This window comes from Amphiprion ocellaris, chromosome 20 (genome assembly GCF_022539595.1).
Source record: "Amphiprion ocellaris isolate individual 3 ecotype Okinawa chromosome 20, ASM2253959v1, whole genome shotgun sequence".
Classification (NCBI taxonomy): Eukaryota; Metazoa; Chordata; class Actinopteri; family Pomacentridae; genus Amphiprion; species Amphiprion ocellaris.
In genome coordinates, this window is record NC_072785.1 from 12,864,971 (window position 1) to 12,891,427 (window position 26,457).

The 26,457-nt window shown below is 39.0% G+C and overlaps 2 protein-coding genes across 2 annotated transcripts in view; both read right to left on the reverse strand.

Moving 5' to 3' along the window:
- tonsl (tonsoku-like, DNA repair protein) overlaps positions 1-26,457 on the reverse strand; it is a 317,986-nt gene that overhangs the window by 18,417 nt on the left and 273,112 nt on the right. The window lies entirely within an intron of this gene.
- Positions 1,840-24,695, reverse strand: htr1d (5-hydroxytryptamine (serotonin) receptor 1D, G protein-coupled). Its single transcript, XM_035957976.2, has 2 exons — positions 23,953-24,695; positions 1,840-4,458 (listed from the first exon to the last, which is right to left on the reverse strand). Exon 2 carries the CDS (start codon positions 3,483-3,485, stop codon positions 2,331-2,333), a length of 1,155 nt encoding a protein of 384 aa, XP_035813869.1. The 5' UTR covers positions 3,486-4,458; positions 23,953-24,695; the 3' UTR covers positions 1,840-2,330.

Consider the following 26,457-nt stretch of genomic DNA (forward strand, 5'->3'; position numbering starts at 1 on the left):
GAATAAGCATGTGTTTGCCAGATTGAGAGGTTAGAATAAGTCAGTGTTGTCAGCTTGTTTCCCAATTAGCCAACCAATCTGTAGAAAAATACATTTAGCATATTACACACTGATGTTCTCTATTATGGAGATGACTTTGCTGGACTGAACAACAAGAAAAACCAAACTATTAAAAACACATTTGGCAGCTGCAATGACAATGTCTTATTTAGTTTGTAAGAGAGATGAAGTCTTCTGCACAATGGGCAGATGGTCCAACCAGCTCTCTTTAGAAATGTAAACAAATAAACTGCACATTAATAATACATTTATTTTAAGTGGCTAAGCTGATGGTCCAGTGTAATTGCACTGGCTACCTCAAATAGTGTCAGGTGGGCCATCCAGCCGGACATTTACAGACCAGAGGAGAAAATACTGAGAGCACTGCTAGATATGGCACCACAAGGATGTATATGTATAACCTATGTGTATCTACAGCTGGCGCTCTGATGGACAAACATGAAGAATTGATGGCAGAAAGACATCAACATCCATTAGGTCAGCTTGTGTTGTTGCTTTAGAGGTGGAGATGATAGACCTGGTGTATCTGTGGAGTGAGTCACTGACAGACAGCGTGGTGTCTGTCTGAACACTGGGCATTTTGTTGGACAGCATCTTTGAAGTGTTTCCACAATCTCCACCTCCATTTGGAGGGAATAACAAAACATTTTTTTTTGCCCGATACAGTGTACAGGAGTGCGTTTGAATCTTTTGGATAACATCATCCGTCTCGTGAAATAAATGTGTGAAGAGTTCCTTTAGTTTAAAACACAACCCTTAAAATAAATTTCAAGTTAATTCATTCATATATGTTGCTTGCCACCTGTTTCTTGAACTGATGTCCACAGATTAGTGTCTTTGATGTATCAGGCAGAGACTGACCTCCTGAAAACACATGAAGGTTGTTCAACTTTGAGTGTCTGACTCCTGTTTTGTTGATTTTGCAGATTCACCTCATGCCTTCAAGAAAAGTGTGTATGCAAATCACTATGTAAAAGATGATTTTCTTCTGATAAGTGCCATATTTCCCATTCACCAACAATGACAGCTCCTTAAAGACATAATGCAAGTAGGTTATCTTTTAAGTTTTATTTTTTGTTTGCTTTGCTTGATTTTCTTTTCATCTTCTATTTCTTTTTTTACCCACTCACCTGTCATTTTATATTCTTTCTTTATACCTTTACACTTAAAAAAAACTTATTTGGGAAACACATCCACAGCTATTACATTAGCCATTATATCCTCAATGAAGTATGGCACATATAATCCATCATCAACCACAGATTTCAGTCTACGGCTGTCAGGACTGAGAGTAACAACCTTTTTTTTCATATTCGCCATCTGTGTATTCCTGTGATTACATAGCATCTGCTAATGACACTTTCCCACATGAAGCTAAAAAAAGCATTTACATTGAAAAAGCAAACACATTAAATCCCTCAAATAGAATCATTCTCTGTATCCAAGCGTCACTGATAAGTCTGACCCGTCGTTTGACTTTTTTTTTTCGCTTGAACAACATCAGTTTTTAGGAATTTCAGAGGGAATTATTTGTTGCTATGGCATTGTGTGCTATTTAATATTCAGAGTGGAAATGCTGTTTCCATTTCAGTCTCTGTAATGACGAGAAATGCCTCACTGGAGATTAGCATGTAGAAATGTCAGACCCTTGAAAATCCTCCCTTCTTCAAACACGCATATATTACAGGAACTACCTTTACACACACTCACACACACACACCTCTTTCAAGTATAATTGCATATGTGGAGACAGTTTTTACAGAATCTTTAGAATACGAAGTCTTTCTAAGCACTTTACTGTACCACGAAAACATCAGATGGGAGCAGCAGCATAAAGCATGACAGATTTAGACAACATATATTTCATGGCTTTTCATTTGAGCCGGATTAAATCCAGTCGCTCAGAGTTTTGCTCTTTCCACAAAGTCACCCTAAGTCCTTGCTTGTTTAGAATTTTTGCTTTTGTCCAACAAATAACAGCAATGTCCCTGTGATCTGAAAGAGCCTTAAAACTCCCTTCATTTTTCTTAAGATGGGTCCCACAGTTCTTGAGAGTTTCTCTTTTTAAAGAAGCATGCATAAGTCTATATGATAGATATACTGTATCTAAAGTTCTATGGCACGCAGCTGATTGATGTAAAAAAAAAAAAGATATACATTTAGCATGTGCTTACAAGATGGGACATTTAAGTGTGCAGTTCCACTATCATTATGACATATTATCTTCGTTTTCTTCCTGGAAATGCAAGTTTTAATCCACTCTGGGTTTTTCAGGAGCCCCGTCTGAATTTGATGAGTTTTTGGAAAGCCTGCTTGAACTCATCGTTGAATGCGGTGTAGATGACGGGATTGATAAGTGAGTTCAGGTATCCCAGCCAGGTAAAGATATCAAACAGCACCGGATCAAACCAGCAATCTTTACATATGGCCATGACGAGAGTGCCAACAAAGAACGGCAGCCAACAGACAATGAACGCGCCCAGGATGATGCCCAGAGTCTTGGTTGCTTTCCTCTCCCGCGCTGCACACAGACGTTTCCTCTCCAGCACGCTGTCTGCAAGCTTCACTTTCACACTATTCATGAACAGCGGCGATCCTCCTCCTCCTCCTCCTCCTCCGCCGCCTCCAGAGTGTAGGTGCGCTTCCTGGTGGGAGGCAGAATTAAGAGAACAGAGAGAGGAGCCTGCCGAGGTCTGGATGAGCTGTGCCGTGGTGAAACGCTTCCCAGACGATGACGGCGTCTTGAAAATGCGAGAGCGGGCCGCGACGTAAATCCGTCCGTAGAGGATGATGAGAAGCACTGTGGGAACATAGAAGGCGCCAAAGGTGGAGTACAGGGTGTAAGAGATCTGATCTGTATTCACCATGCACTCTGTCAGCTCCTCGTGGGCTTTGGCCTGCCGCCAGAAAAGTGGAGGCATGGAAATCGATATAGAAATCACCCACACTACCCCGACCATGATCGCTGCCCGGCGCATGGTGCGGCGTTTGGAGTACTCCAGAGCATCTGTGATGGCCCAGTAGCGGTCCAGCGCAATCACACACAGGTGTAGGATGGAGGCCGTGCAGAACGTGATGTCAGATGACAGCCAGATGTCACAAACAATCTGCCCCAGCGACCACGTCTTGCTGACAGTGTAGACGATGCTGATTGGCATGACTAAAATCGACACCAGCAGGTCTGTGACGGCCAGAGAGCCGATCAGGAAGTTGGCAGGTGTGTGAAGCTTCCTGGTGAGGAAGATGGTGGCGATAACGAAGGCATTTGAAAGCACCGTAGCCAGAGTGACGACGGCCAGCAGCGCAGACAGGGAGACCTGGAGGCCGAGCAGCGTGGCCTCGCTCCATGGTGGAACTGTAGTGGTGTCAGGAATCTCTGTGAAGTTACTGGTGAAGTAGTCCAAAGAGCTGTTATCCAACTCCATCTTGCCTCTACGCCTTTAAACCGTCTCTTGTATAAAGTTTAGCCTCATCACTGTAATCTAAAAAGGTCCAGCATGGCACCGAAGGAGGCGGTATTGTGGTTTGGCACTGTTGGTTTCGGCTGCAAAAAAATGCAAAACTTCGTCTTTTATCCTCCCTTCACTAAAAGTTGTCCTTTATTTTCCATTCGTTTAATGGCAAAACAATTTCATACCAACCTTTAGCAAATGTCTAATTCTATCATTTCACGTTACAATTAACGATCCTGATGATGAATTGTCTTCAACCACTGGCTAATTTGTCCATTTCACTTCTCGAGTATTGATTTGCTCCACTGGTGTAGCTGCAAGAGAGCCAGATCCTAATTTGTATTCAGCTCCCATCAGACAGACACGTCTTTTCTCTCTTCCCAGCGCTGTTATCTCATCTCCCACCAGCAGCCAGCCGGCAACCACACCTTCAGACCAAGCTTTCCTATCTATCAAATGCTTTAATGGGCTCCTCCTTTTCAATAAAGCTAAGCGGGGAGCTGCATGTAGGAAGATGACGACGACAGATACAAAGGTTTGCTTGTTGTCTCTTTCTTATCTTTTCTCAAGTCCACATGAGGCCTCCTGATTTGAGGTTCGGACTGAAACTTGGCTGTGCCTGGTGTCTCTGATGATGCTGGGAAGCCAAAACACTACAGTGACATGACTGACATCAAAACCGGCCGAGGAACAATTCTAGTTAGAAAGTCAGCCCATAGATAATTATTCGATATCCGTGGGGCTTTTTGGCAGTTATGTACAAGTTTGCTGAAATGCCATGATCAGCAGAGTCTTTATTATTTCAGGTTCCCAGTGTTAAACGCTTGTGCATTAACTGCTTCTTCTTTACTGCATTGCCTGTCAGATAAACTTTTACTTGTGCTGTTCGTACAGATTAGAAGGTTTACTGAGACTTTCATCCGGCTTCCTCTGAGGCATTTTCATCCTGGGTGAGACACATGAGAAGAAGAGAGAAAAATAGACACAAGATTAGTTATGTTTCTTTAGTTTTTCATCATCCCATTCACTATGTTGTGTAAATAAACAAGCAAATACATAAACAAACATTAGGTGAATCAAATATCCTACACATTAGTGGCAATAAATGCACATGTGCAACTTGTAAAGGGAGTATTTTGACTTTAAATGACCCAAATCTTCAGCAGAAGTTGAAAAAAGACACTTAAGCGAAGGTAGAAAGAATTCTTCTGCTTTACTAACTGCACTACATATTTGCAACAAAACCTCTGTATTGAAGCATTCAGTTGAAATTCTCAATATAAAGGCAAACAATACTAATGTACTTTCTAACAGTTGGGCTGAAGAAATACTATTTTCTGTCATGGAATCTGTTAATCTGTAAATTTATGATTCATATTACTGTTCACGGCACTTTGGATATTAGAGCATAGTGGTACAAATAGAAACTGACCATGTTACCTCCAGCTAGCAGTAACAGAACATTATCACAGAATGACAAGCCGTCTTATTTTCATGAAGGACATAGGAACTGAAATGTGGAAATGTAGTATTATGTCCCAGAAGGTATGAAGACTTCAAATGACTACTAATTACTGCATAAGGCATTCCCAGCATCCAGGTTTTCATCCATATATTAGGGTTGCCTTAATGTATTATTTAACAGCGATTGTATGAACACTCCACTGGTAATTCAACAATTTGTGAAGAACTGACGCACACACGTAGTAAAATCTTGACAGTTTTGTCCAGGTGATGGATTTTATACAACTAAAACAGGACTAGATTAGGGAATGAAATTAACAAGATTGGATTCCTGAAATTAAGTCTGAATAACTCCATCTTTTTTTTTCAGGCTATGTCAAATTTCACACGTCAACAAGCTATGAAGTGATGCTGGAATATTAAGAAACAAAGCACGTTTTGCCATAGTAATTACAACTGTTTGCAGTTTCACATTTAACACATCCTCCTGCTGGCACAGGATGAGTGTCAAGACTGATTTCCAAGTGAATGTTTGTTCCTGACTCTGCAAATCACTTCCATTAGCTGAAGTGTCGATTGGCAGCTGGGTTCTTGAGGAGGATTATTGTGCTTCTGCTGTGACAACAAATGGGCATATTAAACAATAGACGAAAACAGTCCTGTCGCTGTAGCGCATTAATTTGCAAACACTTAGGCGAGCGTGAACATTTTTCTTTTGATACTCGGTAATGATTTGAAACCTCGTGTGGTTTATATGCTGTACGTCTTTATGTGAAAGGTTTGCTCTCAGTTCTGATGGTGAGAACCATTCAGGGAAAACATCCTTTCGCTCACAAATAACTTACATTCACTGATTTAGATCATTTGAAGGAAACACAAAGTCTAAGCTCCTTCCAGTGAGGATTTGAGAGGTAGGATACACCTGTGGTTCGTCTTTCTAAGCTCCTACTGAAGCCTCTTGTCTCCTAGTCTCTTTGAGGTGCATTTAAGGGATTGAAAGATCTACTTTCTTTATTTTCATTCTAGCAGGTCTGTGAGGCTGTACTGAAGCACAGTGGGTTGGAGGTAATGCTAACGTCATGCTGGGATGCTCAGAATGACAATGCTAAAATGCTGATGTTTATTAGGTAGAATCTTCACCACCATGTTAGTGTATTAGGTTACTAGTTAAATAAACACAAATAAAAGCTAGGGCTGATTGGAATGTTTTGCAAATATCTGGTCATAAACCACCTGATGGCACAAAATAAAACGACAAAGGATAGGATTTTCTGGAAGAAATGTGAACATGTCTATACTAATAGTGTGCAAATACTGTATCATATCAATCCATCTAGTTGTTTTTGAAACATTTCACTAGAATACATCCATTCTCTGATGGCCATGAATGGCTGCACCAAATTTCATGGCAATCCATCTCATATTTGTTGAGATATTGTCTGACCTCAAAAAGAGCCAAAGTGAGACACTGGAATTCAGTGAGAGGGTTAGAAGCAGAGTGGTCTAAACCACAAAACATCTGAACTGAGTTTGATATCATTTCTGCCATATTTTATGGTCTAGATTTTAGTGACAAAGTGGTCTAAGCCACAATCCAAATATAGTGTTACAGTGACGCTTCGAATGTTAGACCATACTTGAAAACACAAAATTTTGAACCCATTTTTCTCAAAAACTAAGAAAGTGGATTAGACCACTCTGCTTCCAAACCCTTCAGTTGTACTGACTCTCATCTGAATTTACACTGTCGTTTGCTTCTGTTTTTGCTTAACAGCAAAAGCACATTCATATCACACTGTTACTGAGTGCAGTTAATTAAATTTCCTTTACGATTTACACGATAACCAGTCACTCAGGGTTGACATATGCAATTACAGTCCAGTTCAACTTCAGCAAAGACTCAAGCATGACAAGACAACAGTTACCAAACGGTAGGAGACAACCATTGCAGGGATAAAATTGTATTCACTTGACGATGGAACGTGGAAATCAGAGGTCTTCATATTTTGTCATTTTCAACACTGAGGGCAGATCTGTTAATATGAAGGAACAAAACCATAATATACAGTTTTTGACTTATAGACTGCAAGACTGATAGCAGACTGATGTAGATTTTCCTATGGACTGTTCCTCAGGCCCAAATGTAAAGTTGGAATAGGCATGACTGTTACTGATTTAATGAGAAACAACAGAACGTAATATCTTCAGTTTTAGTTGTCAAAATTATTAATTCAAAGCTCCCTCACATCATAGAACATAAAAGCATACACTCTGTCCCTGCTTTGTCCTGCTCCAAACCTGCACCATGACATTCAAATGGCCAAGAGGGTAGTCAGCTACTGGCTGCCCTCCATCAAAAACATGCTGTTGAGCAGCAAAGAAAAGGGCAACGAGAACTGATTCTACCCGCCTAGGTAAATACGGGCTTCACATTGAAACAAAAACACAAATGATGGTCTAACTGTGCCCTGCTGATCTAAACTGGATCTTGTTTCAAAATTCTAAATGCTCTAAATGTAATTTTATGAAACAGAGCACTTTGAGTGGCATGATCACAATAATCGATACACAGTTAAGGTAAGTGTCACTCAGGAATAATCCAGAGATGAAGTGATGCAGGAGACAGACAGCGGAGACCAAAATATCCTGAGCTTCAGGCTACACAACACAATTTTTCTGCTTCTAAGTGACATAGATCAGGTTTCTTTGCAGACATGTAAAAAAAAAAAAAAAAAAGCTTAAGTTACTGTTGTTATTCTTGTACACTCAGGAAATTACAAACAGAACATCAGGTGCAGATTTATCAGAGACAGCGGTAACTGCTGGTAGGTGAAGTGTCACACAGCTCACACTCAGCTGACTACCTTACAGTCACACTTCATTGCATCAGTAGAGAAGACTGATAAGTGCAGTGCTGGTAGGAACACTTAGTCCTAGTGCTGTGATCCTGAAAGCACCGTACAGTGAGGTAGCTGGATGATGGTTGTGGACAGCACTGTGATGGTTAATTCATTTGTCTCTGTTGCAAACTGCTATATGGTAATATGTTTCTGGTGCATATCATATTCCACTCACGCACACATGTGCAGTAGCATGTTTGATAGATGAGTGAACAGCTTATCTGTTTACACATCAAACCAGTCAAGGACAAGGCTTATCTCCTAACGGCCTGGTTTACCGCAGAGTGATTTAATGAGGTTCATAATGAATGGAGGAGAGGAAAAGATTTTCAATCAAGAGCAGGGCCTTGCCTAAAATGGGCTGTATACGGTTTGTGTGAAATGTATTATGTCTACATCTGGCTTTAAAACCAAAGGTCTAATACAAGGAGATGTGATCAGGCCTCTAAGGTGAGATGTGCATTTATCATCCTTAAAAAGGTTGCTACTACAAAGCAAACAAAAACGGGCAAAAAATATGTAGAATTTACTCATGTGTGAAGAACAGAACTGGAGCACAGACAACATCGCATCCCTGCCCAGTCGGCCCCATCGCATCACACGCCACTCACTACAAATCCAATTCATTCCTTTCAGGCTTGGGCCAAATCCAAGCAGATGCTGCAGCGTTCGCAGCAGCCCGTTTGTTGGTCTGGGTGAAACAGCTAAACCCTCTGATCCCAGCAGGTCTGCACACACCGCATGGCCCCAGCGGAGATAGGCTAATTGATTTAGCTCCAAGGAGGCAGAGCCATCGCTACCTCCGCTGTCAGCTAATGTCTGGAGTTTACTCAAGCATGCACTAAATGGTAGGTGAGCATGGGTGAGTGTATGTGTGTGTGTGTGTGTAGGGGTGTGTAAGGGGTAGAAGTTTACATCAATGGAGCCAAAGGTTGGGGCTTAATAAAGGGGAAAGGGGATGAAGATAATGGGATGGGGTAAAGTGAATGGAACAGGACACTGAGATAAAGCAGTAAGGGTATCTGCTGTGATGCAGTTAAAATAGTTTCAGGTTAATTTTCATACTGATGTCTCGGAATGTAATTCTCTTACTGTCCTGCTACCACAGTCCAGATGATAAATGACTTAGTTTGACAAAATCACTGATATGGCTGCAGTTAGTAGTCTATCTTGACCTCAAAATAATATAATAATAACTAAGTGACAGCTAGTGGTGTCAGCACAGGGGTTGTTGGGGCTGAGTGCAGCCTAAAAGTAATACTTAGACACTCTTTAGGTTTAAAATTCAATTCAGTTTTCAATTCAGTTTTATTTATTCAACATATGCCATCTCCCAGCGTTTCACATATTTTAAACAATGAACAGAGAGGAACTCTGAGAAACTTTAACAGGGAGGAAATAAAAACTCCAACAGAACCAGGCTCAGGGAAGGTGGCCATCTATCTTGAAACAACTGCCAGGAAACAAGAAGTGACACGTCACTTTGCCGGACACCCCCTCTAACTTTGTTTTTCAGGTTAGCCCCTCGAAACTCCAAGCACTTTCGAAGTGTTCTATGCCAAATTTTTCTGCACTATGGGAGAATCTCACTGCATCATATAGTCCTGCACCTCTTTAAAAACAGCACAAGTTTGCACAACACTTCTAGAGAAGTAGAAAGAGCTCTAAAATGTCTTTTGTGCGGTATAACAAAGTTAAAACGCTAAAAATGAAACAAAAAGGAAAAATGAAAGTTGAATTTCTTAACGAATACTGGAAACAAAGGGTGACTCTGCACACTATAGATGTCTTACTACTTACAGTTTAAATTGACTTTAACTGTAAACTCCACCCAGTTTGTTGTAAACACAGCATGACGTCCCTTTGAAAACTCATTTTTGAGTTTCTTTCATGTGACTGTTGGTCGCAGTTGAGTCAATTATGGCTCCACAGTTGTGCCAAAGAGTTAGAGTTAGAGCAAACTGTTTATTTTTGGAAAATTTTGAAATGCATGTAGGATAAAGGGTTTTGATGAAATATTACACACTTAGATTTGGTTTGGTTTCCTGGGGACACACATGGCTAGTTTAAGAACTATTGGAAAGATCAAAATTTGACAATTCTTTATTTTCTAACTATTTCTAGTTTCTACAAACAGACTTCTTTTAGCACCTGTTTAAAGATACCATACCATTCTAAACTCATCAGCAGGTTTTGAGGTTCAAAGGTCAAAGGTTTAAAAAACTATTTAAAAAATACAATATATTAAATACATTCCAAAATGAATGGCAGAATTGAACATTAGCCAAAGAGATCTACATAACATTTCTCGCTTATTTTGCTTCCATTATCATTCATCGTTTTGAAAAGGACAATAAGCAATTATATTTGCATGATAAATTCAAATGTAGGATAAATGCAGGGAATATATATTTTACTCTTCCAGCACCCACTTCTGAAACCAGACCTACGTCTTTGGCTTCAAACAATAAAGAGTGTTCCATTGGTGCTCAGAGGTGAATTGCATTTCAACAGTCTCCTAGCCAAGCTGCACTGCCAATGCCTTTGGCTTAATTTTGCTTATTATTCCAGTCAGTATGAAATCCAGAGTACTGTTGTTTGATTTTGCACCAGAAATGGTTTTTTTTGTACAATGTAGTTTGTTTAGTGGCATGAAAATGCTGAATTATAGATTGCTGGGCTGCATCATATGTGTGAAAATTAAACTATAAAATATAGATTAGTCGCAATCTTCAAACATCAACAAAACCTCAGAAATGATGAATGTCAAAGCATAGCCTAAAAGTTAGAGTGCATACAATCACACCAGACAGCTGGGAGATGGAGTCTATACCTTTAAAATTACACGTAGTTACAGCAAGAGTTTTATAGCCATGTGGAATAATGGACACATTGTCATGAATGGTTGGCGTGTATGAATTACAAAATGCTGGCATGTCCTGCTGCAATTCAGGAAACAGCAAATCAAATTGCATGCTTCTTAAGGGCTCAAGGATTTATCATATTTCTGATGTTTGCAGCTTACTGAGAGCACGGAGAGTGCAGGTTTTCCTCAAGCTACATGGGCTCCACATGTGCAGAAGTATGCACATGTACAATCACACATAGGCTGCACCACCTTTCATCCATCCACCTACACATAGAAAAGACATGAGCATGCATAATGAAAATACCAAACAATTATCCCTCATAGGAATTGGGGGACAATGGAGGGGTTTACATGCTAATGTTGACTTATAGTGACTGACTGAAGTGCAAGACAATGAACTGCAAACACAGTGATAGTGTTCTGTTCAAACCTCAGGACTCATTATAGAGGCTGAGAAGGATAATCTCAGCTCTTCTGTAAGCCGATGGGAAGGGAACAGATTGTTCAAAATGGGACAGTTTAGCCTCTTAGCAAGAAAATTAGGAGTTTTTTCTTAATCAAAGTCCCCGATGTTTGTTGTAGTAACAGCAGCTTGTTAAAAATGGATTAAAAGCAGCGTCTGACATCTCTTCGTCTCTTCATTTCTGCCCAGAATAAACTTTATCAGCACATCCAAGCCGCCTACTGCACAGACAACCTTCCCACAAATGTAGTATTCACCACTCCACAGTAATGCACTCCTCACTGTATGTACATGACCCTTTGAAAGTGGAACAGGCCCAGTGCAAATCTAGGGCATTTGAGAAGCCCCTTCATGGAGAGTGGGCCTGAGATGAGCTGATGCAGAGATTATCTGTCACAGTCAGTTTGTGTTCGGTGGAGAGAAGAGAAGAGAGAAGCAGACAGAATAAGGATCTGGTTTAAATTTTGAAGATGTTGAATCATGTAGAGCTTGTGATTAAAACACGGTTAGAGCCAGAGAGATTTGGGGTACTGTAAAAAAAAAAAATAAATAAATAAATAAAAAAGCTAACATCTTGAAATACTTTTAACTTTACTTTTAAAATTGCCTGTTGTTTATTTTTCGCAGATTTAATTTTTTTTGTTAATGTACAGATTCTAACTTGTGAAATCACCAAAAATGTTTTAATTTGAATCTTGACTAATGTTAAATAAATAATGTTAAATAAAAAGGCCAAAACTGTAAATAATGTCCACATCAGAACTCTGTAGTTTTATAAATGGTAGGTTGTTCTTTTACAGAATTTTTTGGGAGTTTTATTGGACAAAATTATTACTTTTTTGTATTTTTTTGACTGTATTTATATCTGCAAAAACTATTGTTTTAAAAATATTTGCTTTTATTTATTAGAATGTTTATGTTTATTAGGATTGAAAAATTATCAAATATTTTAAAACTTATTTTATGGATTTTTCATTGTGGTTAAATTAAGGAAATACCTAGTAAAATGACAAAAAAACGGTAATAATTTACATGCTGACTGTAAAAAACAACAACAACAACAAAACAGTAGAATAGTAACTCCTTTTAAAATATGTGGCTGGAATATTACAACATTTAACTGTATATCAAACTGACAAAAATAATCAAATTTTACAGACAGTTGCTGGTATTTTTTTTTAACCATTTTATAGTCTCTGACCACTAAAGTTTGCACATTTTTAACATTTTTTTTTCTGGAACATTAGGTGCCAAATTTTCAGCTTTTTTTTCTCTTTTTGCTTTGTTTATTTTTAAACAGTGTCATTGGTTCAGAAATTAACTAATGCCAAATAGTGCCTAACTCGCAGACTTTGTAGTTCCATCAAATTTCACCTGGTCTGGTATCTAAACTGAACCATCAACTGTTTACTTTTACCTTAAATTAACCATTTTAACATATTGGTTCACAAGTTGGGAGTTTGCAGACCCTTAACACCAAGCATCTCATCTTGCTACAGTATTTACAGAGACTACAACTCCTCACATTGGTGAATCTTCAGAATGTCAGAACTCATACTGCTTCAAAATATGCAAATGTAGACTCTGTCTCAGCTGTGGTTGTAACCACAGATCATTGTATTTGTTTCTCAAGCACAGAAAAGTTTCTGTGTACCCTTGTGCACAACCAAACTGGGGGTTTATCAGATTCTAATCTAATGTTTGCAAGTAAGTACAAGTAAGTTCGATGCTAGAGTTCATATCTGTCTCAGCGCCTTCAGATGAGTAGTGATTTTATCAGCACAAAAAGATACGAAAGCCTATTTTTTAGATAACTGATGCAGGAAAAGAAACAACTGATAAGGCTTGATGGTGGTAATGGTGTTTATGATAAAGTCCACTAAAAATGCACTAAACAATAGTTTGTTTCTTATCTTAGATGTGTGACGTGGCGAGTTTGACATAGCCAGGCTTTCTCTGTGTTAGCTAACATTAAATAACATTAATGTTAATGACTTATTACTCTCTGTGATAAATATCAAGACACAAATCAATTTTCTAATCTGTGTTCGACTAGCTGCAGCACCAGCAAAGCAAAACAGACTTGGCAGCAAATCAGGATTGAGTAAAAACATATTTATGCATTTTCTACATCATCGACTGAGTAAATGTAGGTTCCCATGGCTGCATGAAGCATACAGTTTGCACGACTGTAACTGTTTGTTCAGTGGTATTTTTTTTACAGGTTTGCATACATACATACATAATGTACTCCCTCAGCAGAGAATTGATAATATTCATGCAGAATATGATCAGGACAAGAACTGATGAGAGGGTGGCGTTTCTTACAGTCCATTTAAATCTCTAACTTTGATAGAAACCTACTCCAGAGCAGGTGAAGCAGTGTGAAGCCGACGTTACCATAGTGATCTAGCAGGGTAACAGAGATAGAACTTTATAACACTGAAAACTCTGGCTTTAGGTTCAACATGTTTCATTAACTCATTAATCTTGCTTCACCTTATATCCCTCTTAGCTGCACACAGGGGTGTGTGTTTACAGTTAGACAGCAAAGGACTGTTTTCAAATTCATTTGCAGAAAATGCATTGATTCCCTAAGCTTAAGATACATAGTGAAAGCAAACTGCAGCAAGATGCAAGCTTTGTAAGTTACGACATTAAGTCCCACAGAGACTAAATGTTTATGTATTTTCATGTATAAGCTTGGCACATGTGTATGTGTGTACTGTCACATGAGCTGGTTAAAAATAGAGAACTCAGGCCCTTAAGGCGGAATGGGGTGTTAGTTTGTAGAAGCCTCTCTGTTAACAGATAAAATGTAGACTTAAAGTTCCTGATACAGTCATGAAAATTCCGTATGTTAAACTCGAACTATGACAAATCAGTCAAAAAAACAAATGTGCCCACATCAGTTTGGACAAATTATGTTATTTTCCTAGTTGCAATAGATACATTTACCAAGAACATCAGACTGGTTTTGTTCTAGTGTCATCGCATATTGTTCCACGACATAATACCTGGGACCAGGGTCTGTGACATCACAGCCAGTTTACAAGCCCAACCTGATGCACCAGGCAACTTACAGGATGCAGAAAATGTGGATAATGTGTCCAGCTAAAAAAAATACAGGGTGGATTTCACTTCAAAACATATTCAAAAATATCCAGTCGTGGCCAGTGACGTGTTGCATTAATGAAAGTCAACTGCATTTTCAATTGTGCCATATGTACAGGACATATATGCCATTTCTCTATGTGAGCTGGCTGTAATGTCAATAATTACTTTCAGAATCTATTAGTAAATGGAAAATGGACAAGTTGCAAGTTTTGCTGACATTACAGCAGCACAGTAGTGCAACCTTTACTATTAATTCTATGCATTTTGTAAGATTTTTTGAATTGGTCGTCTAAAAACAAGCAAAAGACCGAAGCTCAGTTATCAGCAGACACATGCAATAATACTGCATAAACATTACATTTTAGATCATTCACCACTGACTAGGAGACCAACTTCAGAAGTCAAAAAAGCTTCAAAGAACAATTTTGTCCCTGCTGAGTATTTTGTGTGCCCTGGAAACAGAATGGTATTTGCAATAGTAGCAGCACATTAGTCCAGTAGGTTGTGTTGTGGTCAGTTAGGATGAGTTGTGTGCATTGTTAAACTGATGAAGATGTTTTCTACATTCATGTATTTCCATGTGTTTCTTAACTTACAGTGCATTGAGTTCTCTTGGCCTCCATACATTTGCCTTTGTAAAATTAAGTAAACACACACTAACCTTGTCACACAAACACTAAAGAAAGCAGTAGCTCTGGATGCCATGATGGGGACAATCAGGATGTTTAGGTGTGTGTGAGAGAGAGGAAGTGAATCAAGAGAAATTTAAATCAACGGATAATGACAAACAGGAGTGCTTTTATCTTTACCTTTTATGTTTGAGTGTGTGCATAAGTCATAAAAGTGGAGGGGCAGTGATTCACCAGAGGCTGGGAAACAGTGATCCATCCAGGAGACAGCAGAGGATGTTTGACAAGAGCACTGGAGAGCACAACTTGAAAGCCTATTAGAGTTTAGTTTTCCCATATTGACAGAAAGTGATGATACAAAGTGTGAGAAGAAGAGTAAAGATAGCCAGTAGCTAAAAATAGCAATGTGCAAACTGCTTTTATATACAGAATTGTGTGGGATAGATGATATAGGGTATGAAATTAATGTATTCGTGGATTCAAAGAAATAATGAAGGTTGGGAATAAGGAACAACCACTACAGCTTAGATGCCTCATAAATTATGTTCAGGATTTGCTGGTGGACCAATTGTTGATTAGCAGTTTCATTAATAAAGAACTTTTGTGGGAGGTATCTTGATGTCATTTTAAAGTTTTGTTTCCAAATTGATTTAGTATTTTTGTCTTAATTCAAAGAGCCGGTAATACAGAAACGGGGCTATAACAGTCGTCAGCATGCCAGTGGAATAAAACATTAAGATTCATATAGCCGACGGTTACCATGTACAATTAAATTGGATCAAAAATTGAGCCCTGCAGCGCTGTGCATGTTGTGAAGAGGATGAGCTGGAGTGGAGAGAAATGGTTCTGTAGCTGGTCTGGTGAATAGTGGTCTCAACAGAGATGTTCTACTGTGGGCTGATTAGATCTCGGGGCAGTTTGTGCAGATAGTGCAGAAAAATTGCTATCAACCCACTGTACGGTCTGTGTGAAATGCACAAAAACATGTGGTGGTTTTGTGTACACTTCCGACAATAAAAAAGCATTCACTTGCATTAGAAAAAAAGACTGGAATTACTCAAAAATGCTCAAAAGTAAGAGCTTCATCAGGGTAAAGGAGTATTCATGTTAGGAATGTTCTTATAAATGTCCGTTTAGAGTCATTATTTGGACACACAGATCAATTGCTGTTTTTCTTTAAAAGGGCTTAAAGTACTAATACATAATGGATGAACACACTGACACTCATTTTTATGCCCTTTATTAAATTTTCTGCACATGAAGCGCCGTAAGTAGACTGAAACTGCACTCCCCAGTATCGTTGTTTAGTTTGATTTTCTCCTTCAATGTGATTTTAAATGTTTAAAATGTCTTCTATCAGTTATGTAAAGCAACTGGAAATAGTCTTGGGTTTACAAATGTGCTTTACAAATAAACTTCTTTCTGGCGTGACTTTCTTGACCACTTTTGAATATTCTGCAAAAGGGCAGTAATAGTTAGTTGGGGAGCAAAACACAGGCAGCTGAAGTTTTCGTGGAGATGGTGTAACGATTTTATTGTCAATTAAGCTGGATGGATCCATGCACCACTGCAGAACCGGAGAAGAAATGTGTGTAAGCCTATTTGTAAGTTAAAAAAGAACCGCAACTCTGACATCTTGACTTTGAATTTGCAAGAAGTGTTGAACAAAATTCGAATCAAGTTTCTGACAGAAAGATGGGGCTGTCAATTAACACTCTGGGCAAAAATTCAGAGAGGCGCTAACAACGAACTTCATGTTCGGAGTGTGGTCTACAATTAAACCCTAGAAAAGATGTACGGACTTTGAAAACTCACAAAAAGAGATGCTGAACGATCACAGCCAACTCCACTCATGTCAGTCCAGTTCTGCAGAAAATGTCAAACGGAAGCTTCACCTGCTGCAAATTTCAAGCCTCAATATTCATGGTGTGCATTTTTAATTGACTATCTTCAAAAATTCAATCTATTAAGCAAACTTCAAACCTTCTCTGAACTTGAAACTGTTTTTAAAAAAGTGTTCTCCAGCCTCTTTACACACCTGTTTACATTATGAACCTGTACAATTCTAAAACTCAATGAGTCTGTTCTACAACTCAACATTTATAAAACTATAATTAAGTTCAAAAGTGATAAACGCCATGAATTCTATCAAAAATCACTGTTGCATGTCACTTCACTGTTTGTATAGCTTACCTTCTGAATGAAGCCCATTGTCTCCTATTTATTAAACCACTGTTTTCAACCATTTGGCAATGTAATTCGGCTCATGCTATAGTAATGTATTTATAGCAGATAAATAAACTGACCCCACAAAACTTCATTTTCTTCATTATCTGCAGCAGCAAAAACAAACAGTAAACCTGTTGTTGCTTGAATAATGATACTGTTCTTGAATATCATTAAAACTGCAATCACGACATGACAAATAGATTAAAAACACCAATATATAAACACTTCTGCTCTACAGTACATCTTGTATTAAGGCTCAAACATAAAGATAAATTCTGCATTGCAAATTGAGATGCGCATTATGGACGAATGAATCCTTTATTTTTTTTTCTACTGGACAATGCAATACAGCAGCCTGCCTCATCTGCCTTTGCATAATGGAACAAGGCATCTTCAACATGCAGCCAATCTTGAGACATTGACCACTAATGGTGTGTGTGGCTGCTGCTGTGACAGTGACAAGTACAGGCTGGAATGGATTCACATATGACCCCTGCTGTCACTTACATGGTAAGTGACAAACTGTCATGATCTATAATTACAACTTTCAACTGGAGGGCCCAATCTTTGGATTCAGCTCTAATTATCTAGATAGCCTGACTGCAGATTAGTCAGAGGTGGAGCGATACAGCAAGAAAAAAAGAAATCAGACCAAGAGATAAGGAGAGGAAAATAAAAAGATAGTGAGGAAAAAGGAGTCAGATAACAGAATTGAGGAATTGGAAGGAAAAATGACTCAAAAAAGACACAAACCTCAGGTCTCTGAGGTTAAAATCATCTGGAAAGAAAACAAAACGTGATTAACACTGTTCTGAGATGGTATAATGTGGTGGATTGACCACTCTGTTGAAACAATAGTGTAGAAATACAGAGCGAGAGAGTAGAGACTGACAGAGGCATGTTATTTAGTGAGTTAAAAACCGCTTTCTCACACTGAGTCCAATCCCTTGTGAATAATCCTGCCTGTAAATCCAATGGGATTACAGTCTCAATTTTCTGGATTGCTTTAACTCCAGTGTAAAGAGAAAACTCAGCAGCATAAAAAATGACAAGAGGATTTGATGAAAGGACCGAATCGTGCCATGAAATGGAGACTGAGCTGTTTGAACTAGTGTGTGAAAAAGGCAATGTGTGAATTCAACATGCTTTTGCAGATGTACATTCTAAAGTGTGACCGATATATTGGAACCAGCCAATATCAGAGATGAATAAGTATAGTCACGCCTGTTGAACGATGTGCACCGCTCTGAAACCGTTTATTTTGCAGATGATAATTAAGAAAAAAAAACATACTCGAGGGTCATTTAGAAATTATGTCACCACATTGTTTACACAGATGATCACACACTGACTCCATATGATATTCCTAGCACTGTCTGCAGCACATGTAGCAGAGTATACACAACTGAGCAGATGACGGTATGGAGCAAAGTAGTGTCTCCTCTGTTTGTTGCTAACTAGCTTATGAAAGACACCGCTGGAAAGGTAATAAACACGGACGCTATCATATTTCATTTTCAACATAATTCTACACTGTATATAATAAATAGAATGCCAAAATATGGATATTGGGATTTTTTTACAAACTAAAATTCAGTATCAACATTACCTCCAAAAATACAGTATCCTCTGAACCCCAGTATCTACAGGATATTTCTATACACACACAAGTTTTTTGGCTGCCATTGATGAATCGATTGAAGTCTAGATTTCAGGTTGAAGAAGACTCTGTTCAGTAAACTTGTCAACTGATGATTATCCAGTTAACTTAATCATAGTTTTGAGTACAGAGGTAAACTTTCTTTTCACACATTCAGCACCTTCTATAAACATTTTCTTTTTCCTCCTGACATCGCTCGGATTAATTACTTGGAAGTTGCCATAAAGAATACTGAATTGGACAGATCCTTACGTAACTCCTCTTATCAGTCCAACAAATTGCATCACACATTAAATACGTTTTCCATGAAGCTTGACAAGACTAATATTAACATGCTGTAGGAAACTGTGGCTGGAGCGATGGAAATTCCTGAGCTTGACGCTCATGATGCCTTGATGCATGTTGACTTTATCGTTGCTCGTTTACTTGATCTGTTTGACTTGTGCGTTATCACTGTGGTGACACACGAACACATTGTTTTGTAGGTAATGCCACCCTTGAGACCCGCAATCACGCTGACTTACAGCATCTCCCTGACTTTATGACATCAAGTTTGTCTGCCAGTAGTTAGCTCTCTCTCATGTCAGCAGTTAGGCCAGTTAATGAGTTCGATGTTGGCGCTCATTTCATCTTTCTCACTGCAATCCCAGTATTTCCTGGTCATTATTCTGGTCTTAGTAGTTCTCTGTTGCTGGAAGAATCACCACATGAATATATATATATATATATCTTCATATGATACTTAAAAGCCTTATGGCAAAGATATGTTTTCAGGAAGGAGTGTTTTACAGCTGAATGGTAAATTCTTCTTCACAGACGCTGCTCCACCATCTGCTCAGTTGTGATGTTGCTACTCAGCCAACTCACATCTTGTACTGTAAACAGTGGACTGTGGGACAAACAATGTAAAAATGACACCACTGAAGAACTACACGGTTTATATTGAGCAGTGGCAAATGCTAAAATCGTACAGTCCATCTATGTAACTGCATCTTCTTCCCTCAGTTTCAGTCGTACAGCTCACACAGTTGCCTCCAGGTTGACTCAAGAAATTCCTGTCATGGATTGCCAGACCCCAACAAACACGCAATACATAGCACAGACTGTGACAGACTAACTTCTGGTAGGCTACTGCCTGTGAATTACAATGAAGAAGCTGAGAGGAATAAGTGGTTTGTGTGTCACTGGAAGCCTCTACAATGGCATTCATATCTATTGTGTAAGTCATGATTTTACAATCAACCATTTGGTAAGCCTTCTCACTTCGTTACTGTTGTTCTGCCTTTCCATTTTGGCACAGCAGCAATGCAGTTTACAGTGACAGTGGTGGCATATTTACTTCTCAGCATTCACTGTACTTTTTAAAACAATGGGTCTTGATTTCAGATGGTAGTAGAGAGAAAAACAGACCTCTCGTTTGTTGCCAATGTCCACTGAATTTGTCAGCTGAAAAGACAACTATCGATTTCCAGCTGGATAGATGATTATACTAATGTTAGCTCCATGAGTTGGATTAAAATGCCGCCTGGCCGACGCTTTAAGGTTTCAAGCTGGCACATTTTGGTACAAAATTTGTTGGCTGCATGTGATGACTGTATATGAAAGAGCCACTATAATGTCACCCATTGGTTTATAGGCTGCTGTTTGAACATTAAAGTAAGACTGGTACTGACGCTCAGTCTGGTGGCTCTGGCTATTGCCATCTTGACAGTGCCTGACTCCTCTTAATTCCTGGCTAAACTGAAAATCAGCAACGAGATTAAGTGTAAGTGGAGCTGAGATGGGTCATATAAACATCTCTGTGTCATGGACTGTCCTAACAGAACCCACCTGTCTCTAAAAACTGCCACACCCTTAATTATGCTTAACTTCGAGCCATGAAAACTATTTTAATGGATCACTTATTTAAAAATTCAATCCCCCCGCATAGTAAATAGCTATAGAGACCGAAACTGTCTTTGTGCCGAGCTGTAAACTGCTGTAAATTTGTGCATTTTAAAATAGGGTTTTCTGGGGAATGGCTCCTTTTTGGAGGCCACCTCCAAGTGGCCTTTCAAGGAACTGCAGTTTTTGGCACTACTGCTCTGGCCTAGTTTTTTAGTCCAGGTAAATGGTCTGGATTTATATAGCGCCTTTCAACCTTAGCTTGGTTCCACAGAGCTCTTTACAATGTGTTTCTCATTCACACAAACACACTCACTCACATACAAATGGTGGCAGAGCTGCCATGCAATGTTCCCACCTGCCATCAGGAGCAACTGATGGTTTTGTGTTTTGCCCAAGGACACTTTGGGGATCACTAACTTTCCAATTAGTAGAGAACCTGCTCTACCACCTTAGCCACAGCTGCTCAAGAGGTTCTTCTTGAAAGGACACTGTGCACGCCCACTAAATAAAGACTTATTAATCACAATGCAGCCCCACTCTAAAGCATACCCTTCTTTATTGTCTGTTTTACTCTAAATAGGACCAAAATTTACTAAACGAGTATCATGATGTACTGAAAGAGAGTAAAACAATGACTGTGACCATAAACGTATTAGAAAAGTGTTAACGGGTAATAAACCAAGGAAGGAGTAGAGTCCTTTCCTTATAGACTTCTATGAAATTGGACTTCTTTTTGAAACCAGAGGAGTCACCCTCTGTTGGCCATTAGAAAGAATGCAGGTTTAAATCACCTCTGCATTGACTTCACTTTTCCATCCTGGATGGAGGCTGCCTTCATCTTTTATGTACAGTCAGTAGCTGCATGTGACTATGGCTAAAGTTACATGATAATCACTGCAGCAGAAGTCCTCTCTAACACCACATTCAGCTTATATAAAATGACATTTTGAGAAAATATCTACATCACCCCCCTAAACTTTAGGTACGGGCTGCCTGTTTATTAGCAGTGTAATGATGCACAAAATTCCAGACTCATTACATACAATAGTTTGGAGAGACAGCTGGGTATATAAGCAGAGAAATAAATTCCTTTCTGTCACTTATTTTTCAAAACTGGAAAAATTCCAAAGTATGTTATTGGCCAAATAACAAATGCTGACTGTCAATGAGAAAAGTCTCTGACCTGTTTACTATAAAGAAGAAAATTAAAATGTCCCTTAAGACAAGTGCAATTTATTCATAATTAACTTAAATAAATTATCTCAGTTTCAGCTCAGTATTTTATAGCTAACGAAAACAATGTAAGTCCAGGAAATTGAAGAGCGACAAATTCCTATATCCTCTACATGTATTAGAATATACTGGAGAGCTGTTCTTCTATTCACACATGGTGCACCCTTGAAACCATCAGGCATTAACTGCCTGTTCCTATATTAATTATTAAAGCAGAATTTTACACTTTGATGAATGAGTTACAAATGGATCCTCTTTGGGATGTGCTCTCATGTGGCCGAGATGAAGGGAGAAAACTCCTCCATCATTGTGAAAGAAAATTACATATTCAAGAACATCATAATAATCATAATCCAGCGTAATTCGGTGTCATTAAGTGGAGAGTGGATATTAATCAGTGTCTGTTATTTTAATGGATGGTCGTTTTATTTCTCTGTCTTCAGTCGTACCCTGCTTGTCAAAGTGCTTGTGTGCTAGTGTGTGTGCATCTTTGAGTGTGTGTGTGTGTGTGTGTGTGTGTGTGTGTGTGTGTGTGTAGTGCTGCTCGAATGTGAGAGGATGGGGGAGAAAAACCGGTGTGAGTGTGAAACAGCAAAGTCCACGTGTGTCAGTCTCCCAAAGAAATGGAGGGACATTGTGTGCTGAAAAATACATTTCATCAGAGCACAGTGCTGGTGATTCTCTTTCATTTTGCGGAGTATCTCTCACATCAGTCAGCTACTTAAAGCAAAAAATGCAACGCTCTCTCTGCGAGGAGAGCGTCGGGTGGGTTTTTGAAAAGCTTGAGAGCACAGAGGACAGGTCTATATTTTCCACCCTGAAATGGACTTAATGCTTGGGCTGCTCGCCTCTCCTCCTCACTAGCTAATGGCAAAAGAAGAATCTTCACACATTACTTCTTAAGGGATGAGCTAAAGGCAAGGTGCTAAAAAACTGGAAATTCTTGTCCTCTAACATCCGATTAGAAGATGGTATTAAAACCTCATTAATTTTGACAGCTCTACAACCAGTATGATACCAAATTACAAAGTTTCAATTCTGTGAATGTCTCCCCTAAATCATACATATCAGCCTCATGGTGGTGAACTCCACTCTCCTGTCCTACATTTGTTTAATGAATTCAAATGCAAACTGTGTCATGCTGGAGGTAAACGCTTTCAGTATATTGCCATCATCATCATTGTAAGTCAGCTGCTGGCTTTTCCTTGAAAGGAACAGTCTTTGTCCAGCAATACATGACACCTCATTATGAATTGAAAGCCTTATTCTGAACAAGTTTAATCACACGTAAACTCAACCAGCCACGAGTCTGATCCCTTAACTTCAATCAGAGGTTTAAACAGCTGTAAACAGTCAAATTTGACCATTTTGCCATTAGAAATTACTCTGCAGGTTCAGTTGTGTTTAAGGTACCATGTACACCTAAAGGGCACGTCTGTAAAGTTTTACTGGGATGTAGTTAGTGACTAAAATTTTATGCTTTTAAACTTCTTTCCTTTGAGGGCATCACCCCTGTTTACTCACCCTGGAAATCAGTTGTGGCACACTGGAGCTTCATGCAGGTTTAATCGTTTCTCTCACATTTTAACACCAATGTGAAGCTCTGGCTGTTTCCAAGTAGGGACTCATTCTTATGTCGTGTGACTTACAGTGACCTCATCGTAGAATACTTTGTACCATCTTCTTAAACTCTGTAACATCTGTCACTAAAATAATCCTAGGGGCTTTTGCACAGTGCCACTGACAAACACAAGTGACCTTATCACACTCCGTTGCATCTTTTATGTATTTTAGGATTCTCTGCTGCGCTGTTTTGCCTTTTTAGGTTTCTATTTTTACCTGTGGTATTTGCGTTAGGTGAGCAAATTTAGCAAGTAAACAGATTATGTCTCCATATCATCTGCCGTGCGCCCTCAGATCCGTGCGTAATGGTAACAATCATGGGTACGTGAAGAGGTTAATAATAAAACGAAACATAGTTGAACTTACCATGCCTTTTTCCTCGTTTTGTGAAGCTCTTTCCTCCTTGTTTTTGATAAAAGCAAAGCAGAAAAGAAACCAAGGAGTCCCGGGAGCGGCGTCCTTCATTTACGCACGTCCAGTACGAACAAACAGGATGCAGACTGGTTACATTGAGCGCGTACCAGCTTCTGTAGATGTTACTGTTATAAAAGCTGATACTGCTTCACATATCATCTAAAAGGAAGAGCGTCCGTGTCGGTATACGAATGTAAATGATCGCAAACAGCGTCCAAAACTCGTATTCTCAATCGCCCGGCAAACTTGAGCGACTCGAGAACATTACTGTATATTGTGATGTCGCTGCAAAAAAGCCACTTTTTCCAGAGTTTAATCACCGAATGAGTGAAAAGTGGAAACCAAAAAAATAAAATTAAAAAAAAAAAAAAAAAAAAAAAAAAAGAGAGAAAGTGTTGTACCGGCGGATCTCTGGGTGATGCACCAGGACGCAGCTCGGTGATGGTTTGACTCCAGCAACAATTAAGCCTCCGGGGTAGAGACACGGGGGCTTCCCGGTGCTGATGCGATTCACGGTGCTCCTGCACGGATTAGAGAGGCGTCAACAAGTTGCATTCAAATGCGCGTTTTCAGGAAGGTTTAGTTGGGACTGGCGCACTCTCTGCTCCCCCCGACGCACACTGTGAGTGTATTTACCCACTGCAACCACATGCGAGTGCTTCTAAGTAATTCACTTCATTTCTTAGACAGTCCGCCCCATCACTTTTGCAGCTTGTAGGCCAGAGGTTCTCAAGATAAGGTACATGGACCCTCCAGAGGACCCTGACAGTCCAAGATGGTACCACAGCAAAATAGTCATTTATTGAATTATTTTGCAATGAAATTATAGATGTTTTTTAAGAACATGTCCCTTAAAATGATTAGAAGTCTGAGTTCAGATTTAACTGAAAAGTCTAACTAAAACTTGTAATATTGAAGTGAACATATTTTTTGGTTCATTACCAGATTTAATTTTTATTTGCACATTACACTTGTCTAATCCTCACAACAAATTGAAGAGTTTCTTACATTTGATGCATCAAAATTTCACGATTTTTAAAGCCTCTTTCCACCCCATTGCTCATATGTAAAGATATGATATGTGCTTTAATGCTGATGCATCATAATATATTGAACTTGTACTAGTTTTACTTGGAAATTGCACGTGTCTCATGACTGTGACTTAGTAGTTGTCCTGAAAACAATTCCTGCAACTCCCATGATTTACTAAAATCCAGGAGAACATAACATTTAATTCAAAGCTCATTTGGATACAAAAAACAATAATTTTAAGACACAACCATCAATCATCTGACAGACAAGATGAAGTAGTTTTTGACACAACAAAAGGATTAGTGATAAGCCAGAAATAGGCCATCATGCTCAGGTTGTTTGAGCAACTTGAATTAAATACTAATATGATGTCACATATTTAAAGCTGAATGAAAACCTATAAAGAGAGAAATATTTTTTACTTTTCCACACTACTTAAGTCTTTATTGCATTCTGCAGCAGTGATAATAATGAGCAGTCACCAAAAGTAAACCATTTTGACCCACAGGGATGTTTCTGGAAGTCTGGATGGAACTAAATGTATGTGCTGCAATTGCACGTACGCACACATGCATTAAGCATATACCTTGCATGACTTGGATTTGAGCAACTTTTTAAAAAATGTCTAAAACTGAGGCGTGACCAACAGTATGCCAGTGACCTCAATAGTATGTAATAAAATAATGTTTAAAGGTTCTCTAAATGACACTGTGGCCATGAAGTGAAGTACAATAGAAACCAGTTGCTCACACTACGTAGGTAGGAGAAAGCAAACAGTGACGCCACATACACAAGACTGAACATGATTGACTGACATCGTATAGATAGATGAATTAACTAAAATTAGCTAGCATCACACTGTTATTATAGTTTCACTATAAGCTATATTTGAGACTTTAGACTATATTTGATTCTCCATTGTTGGCACCAAACAGAAGTGTGGAGACAGATCTGTGATTGGGTCTACTTCAAAAAGCTCTTGGTCTCATCCAAAAACAAGGGGCATAACTTCAATTTTTGGGCAGTACTTTTCATGAAAAACCTCACATCACTGTGCCAAAAACTCAAATGTTTGAAGAAATCAAAGACAAAAGGAGAGGAAAGCTTCAAGCTGATGTGTTGTGGGTCCAAGACAATGTGCCTCCACACAGCATCAAGTGGCAGAAGCAGCCAAATGTGACGTTGAACTGTTTCCCCATGAACCTTCCTCATCTGATTTGTACCGTCTGACTTCTATCCAAACTGAATTCTTATTTTGTATGGATTGATGATCAGGTCATGCATGTTGTTGAGGAGCATCTGGAGGCTCAAGATGTGATCTTCTTCCGCAATGGGATAGGGAAGTTTGAGCATCAATCAACTGAGTGCATTGAACATAAAGGAGACTATGTTGAAAAATAATGCAAGAACAATCTTTCTCCTGTG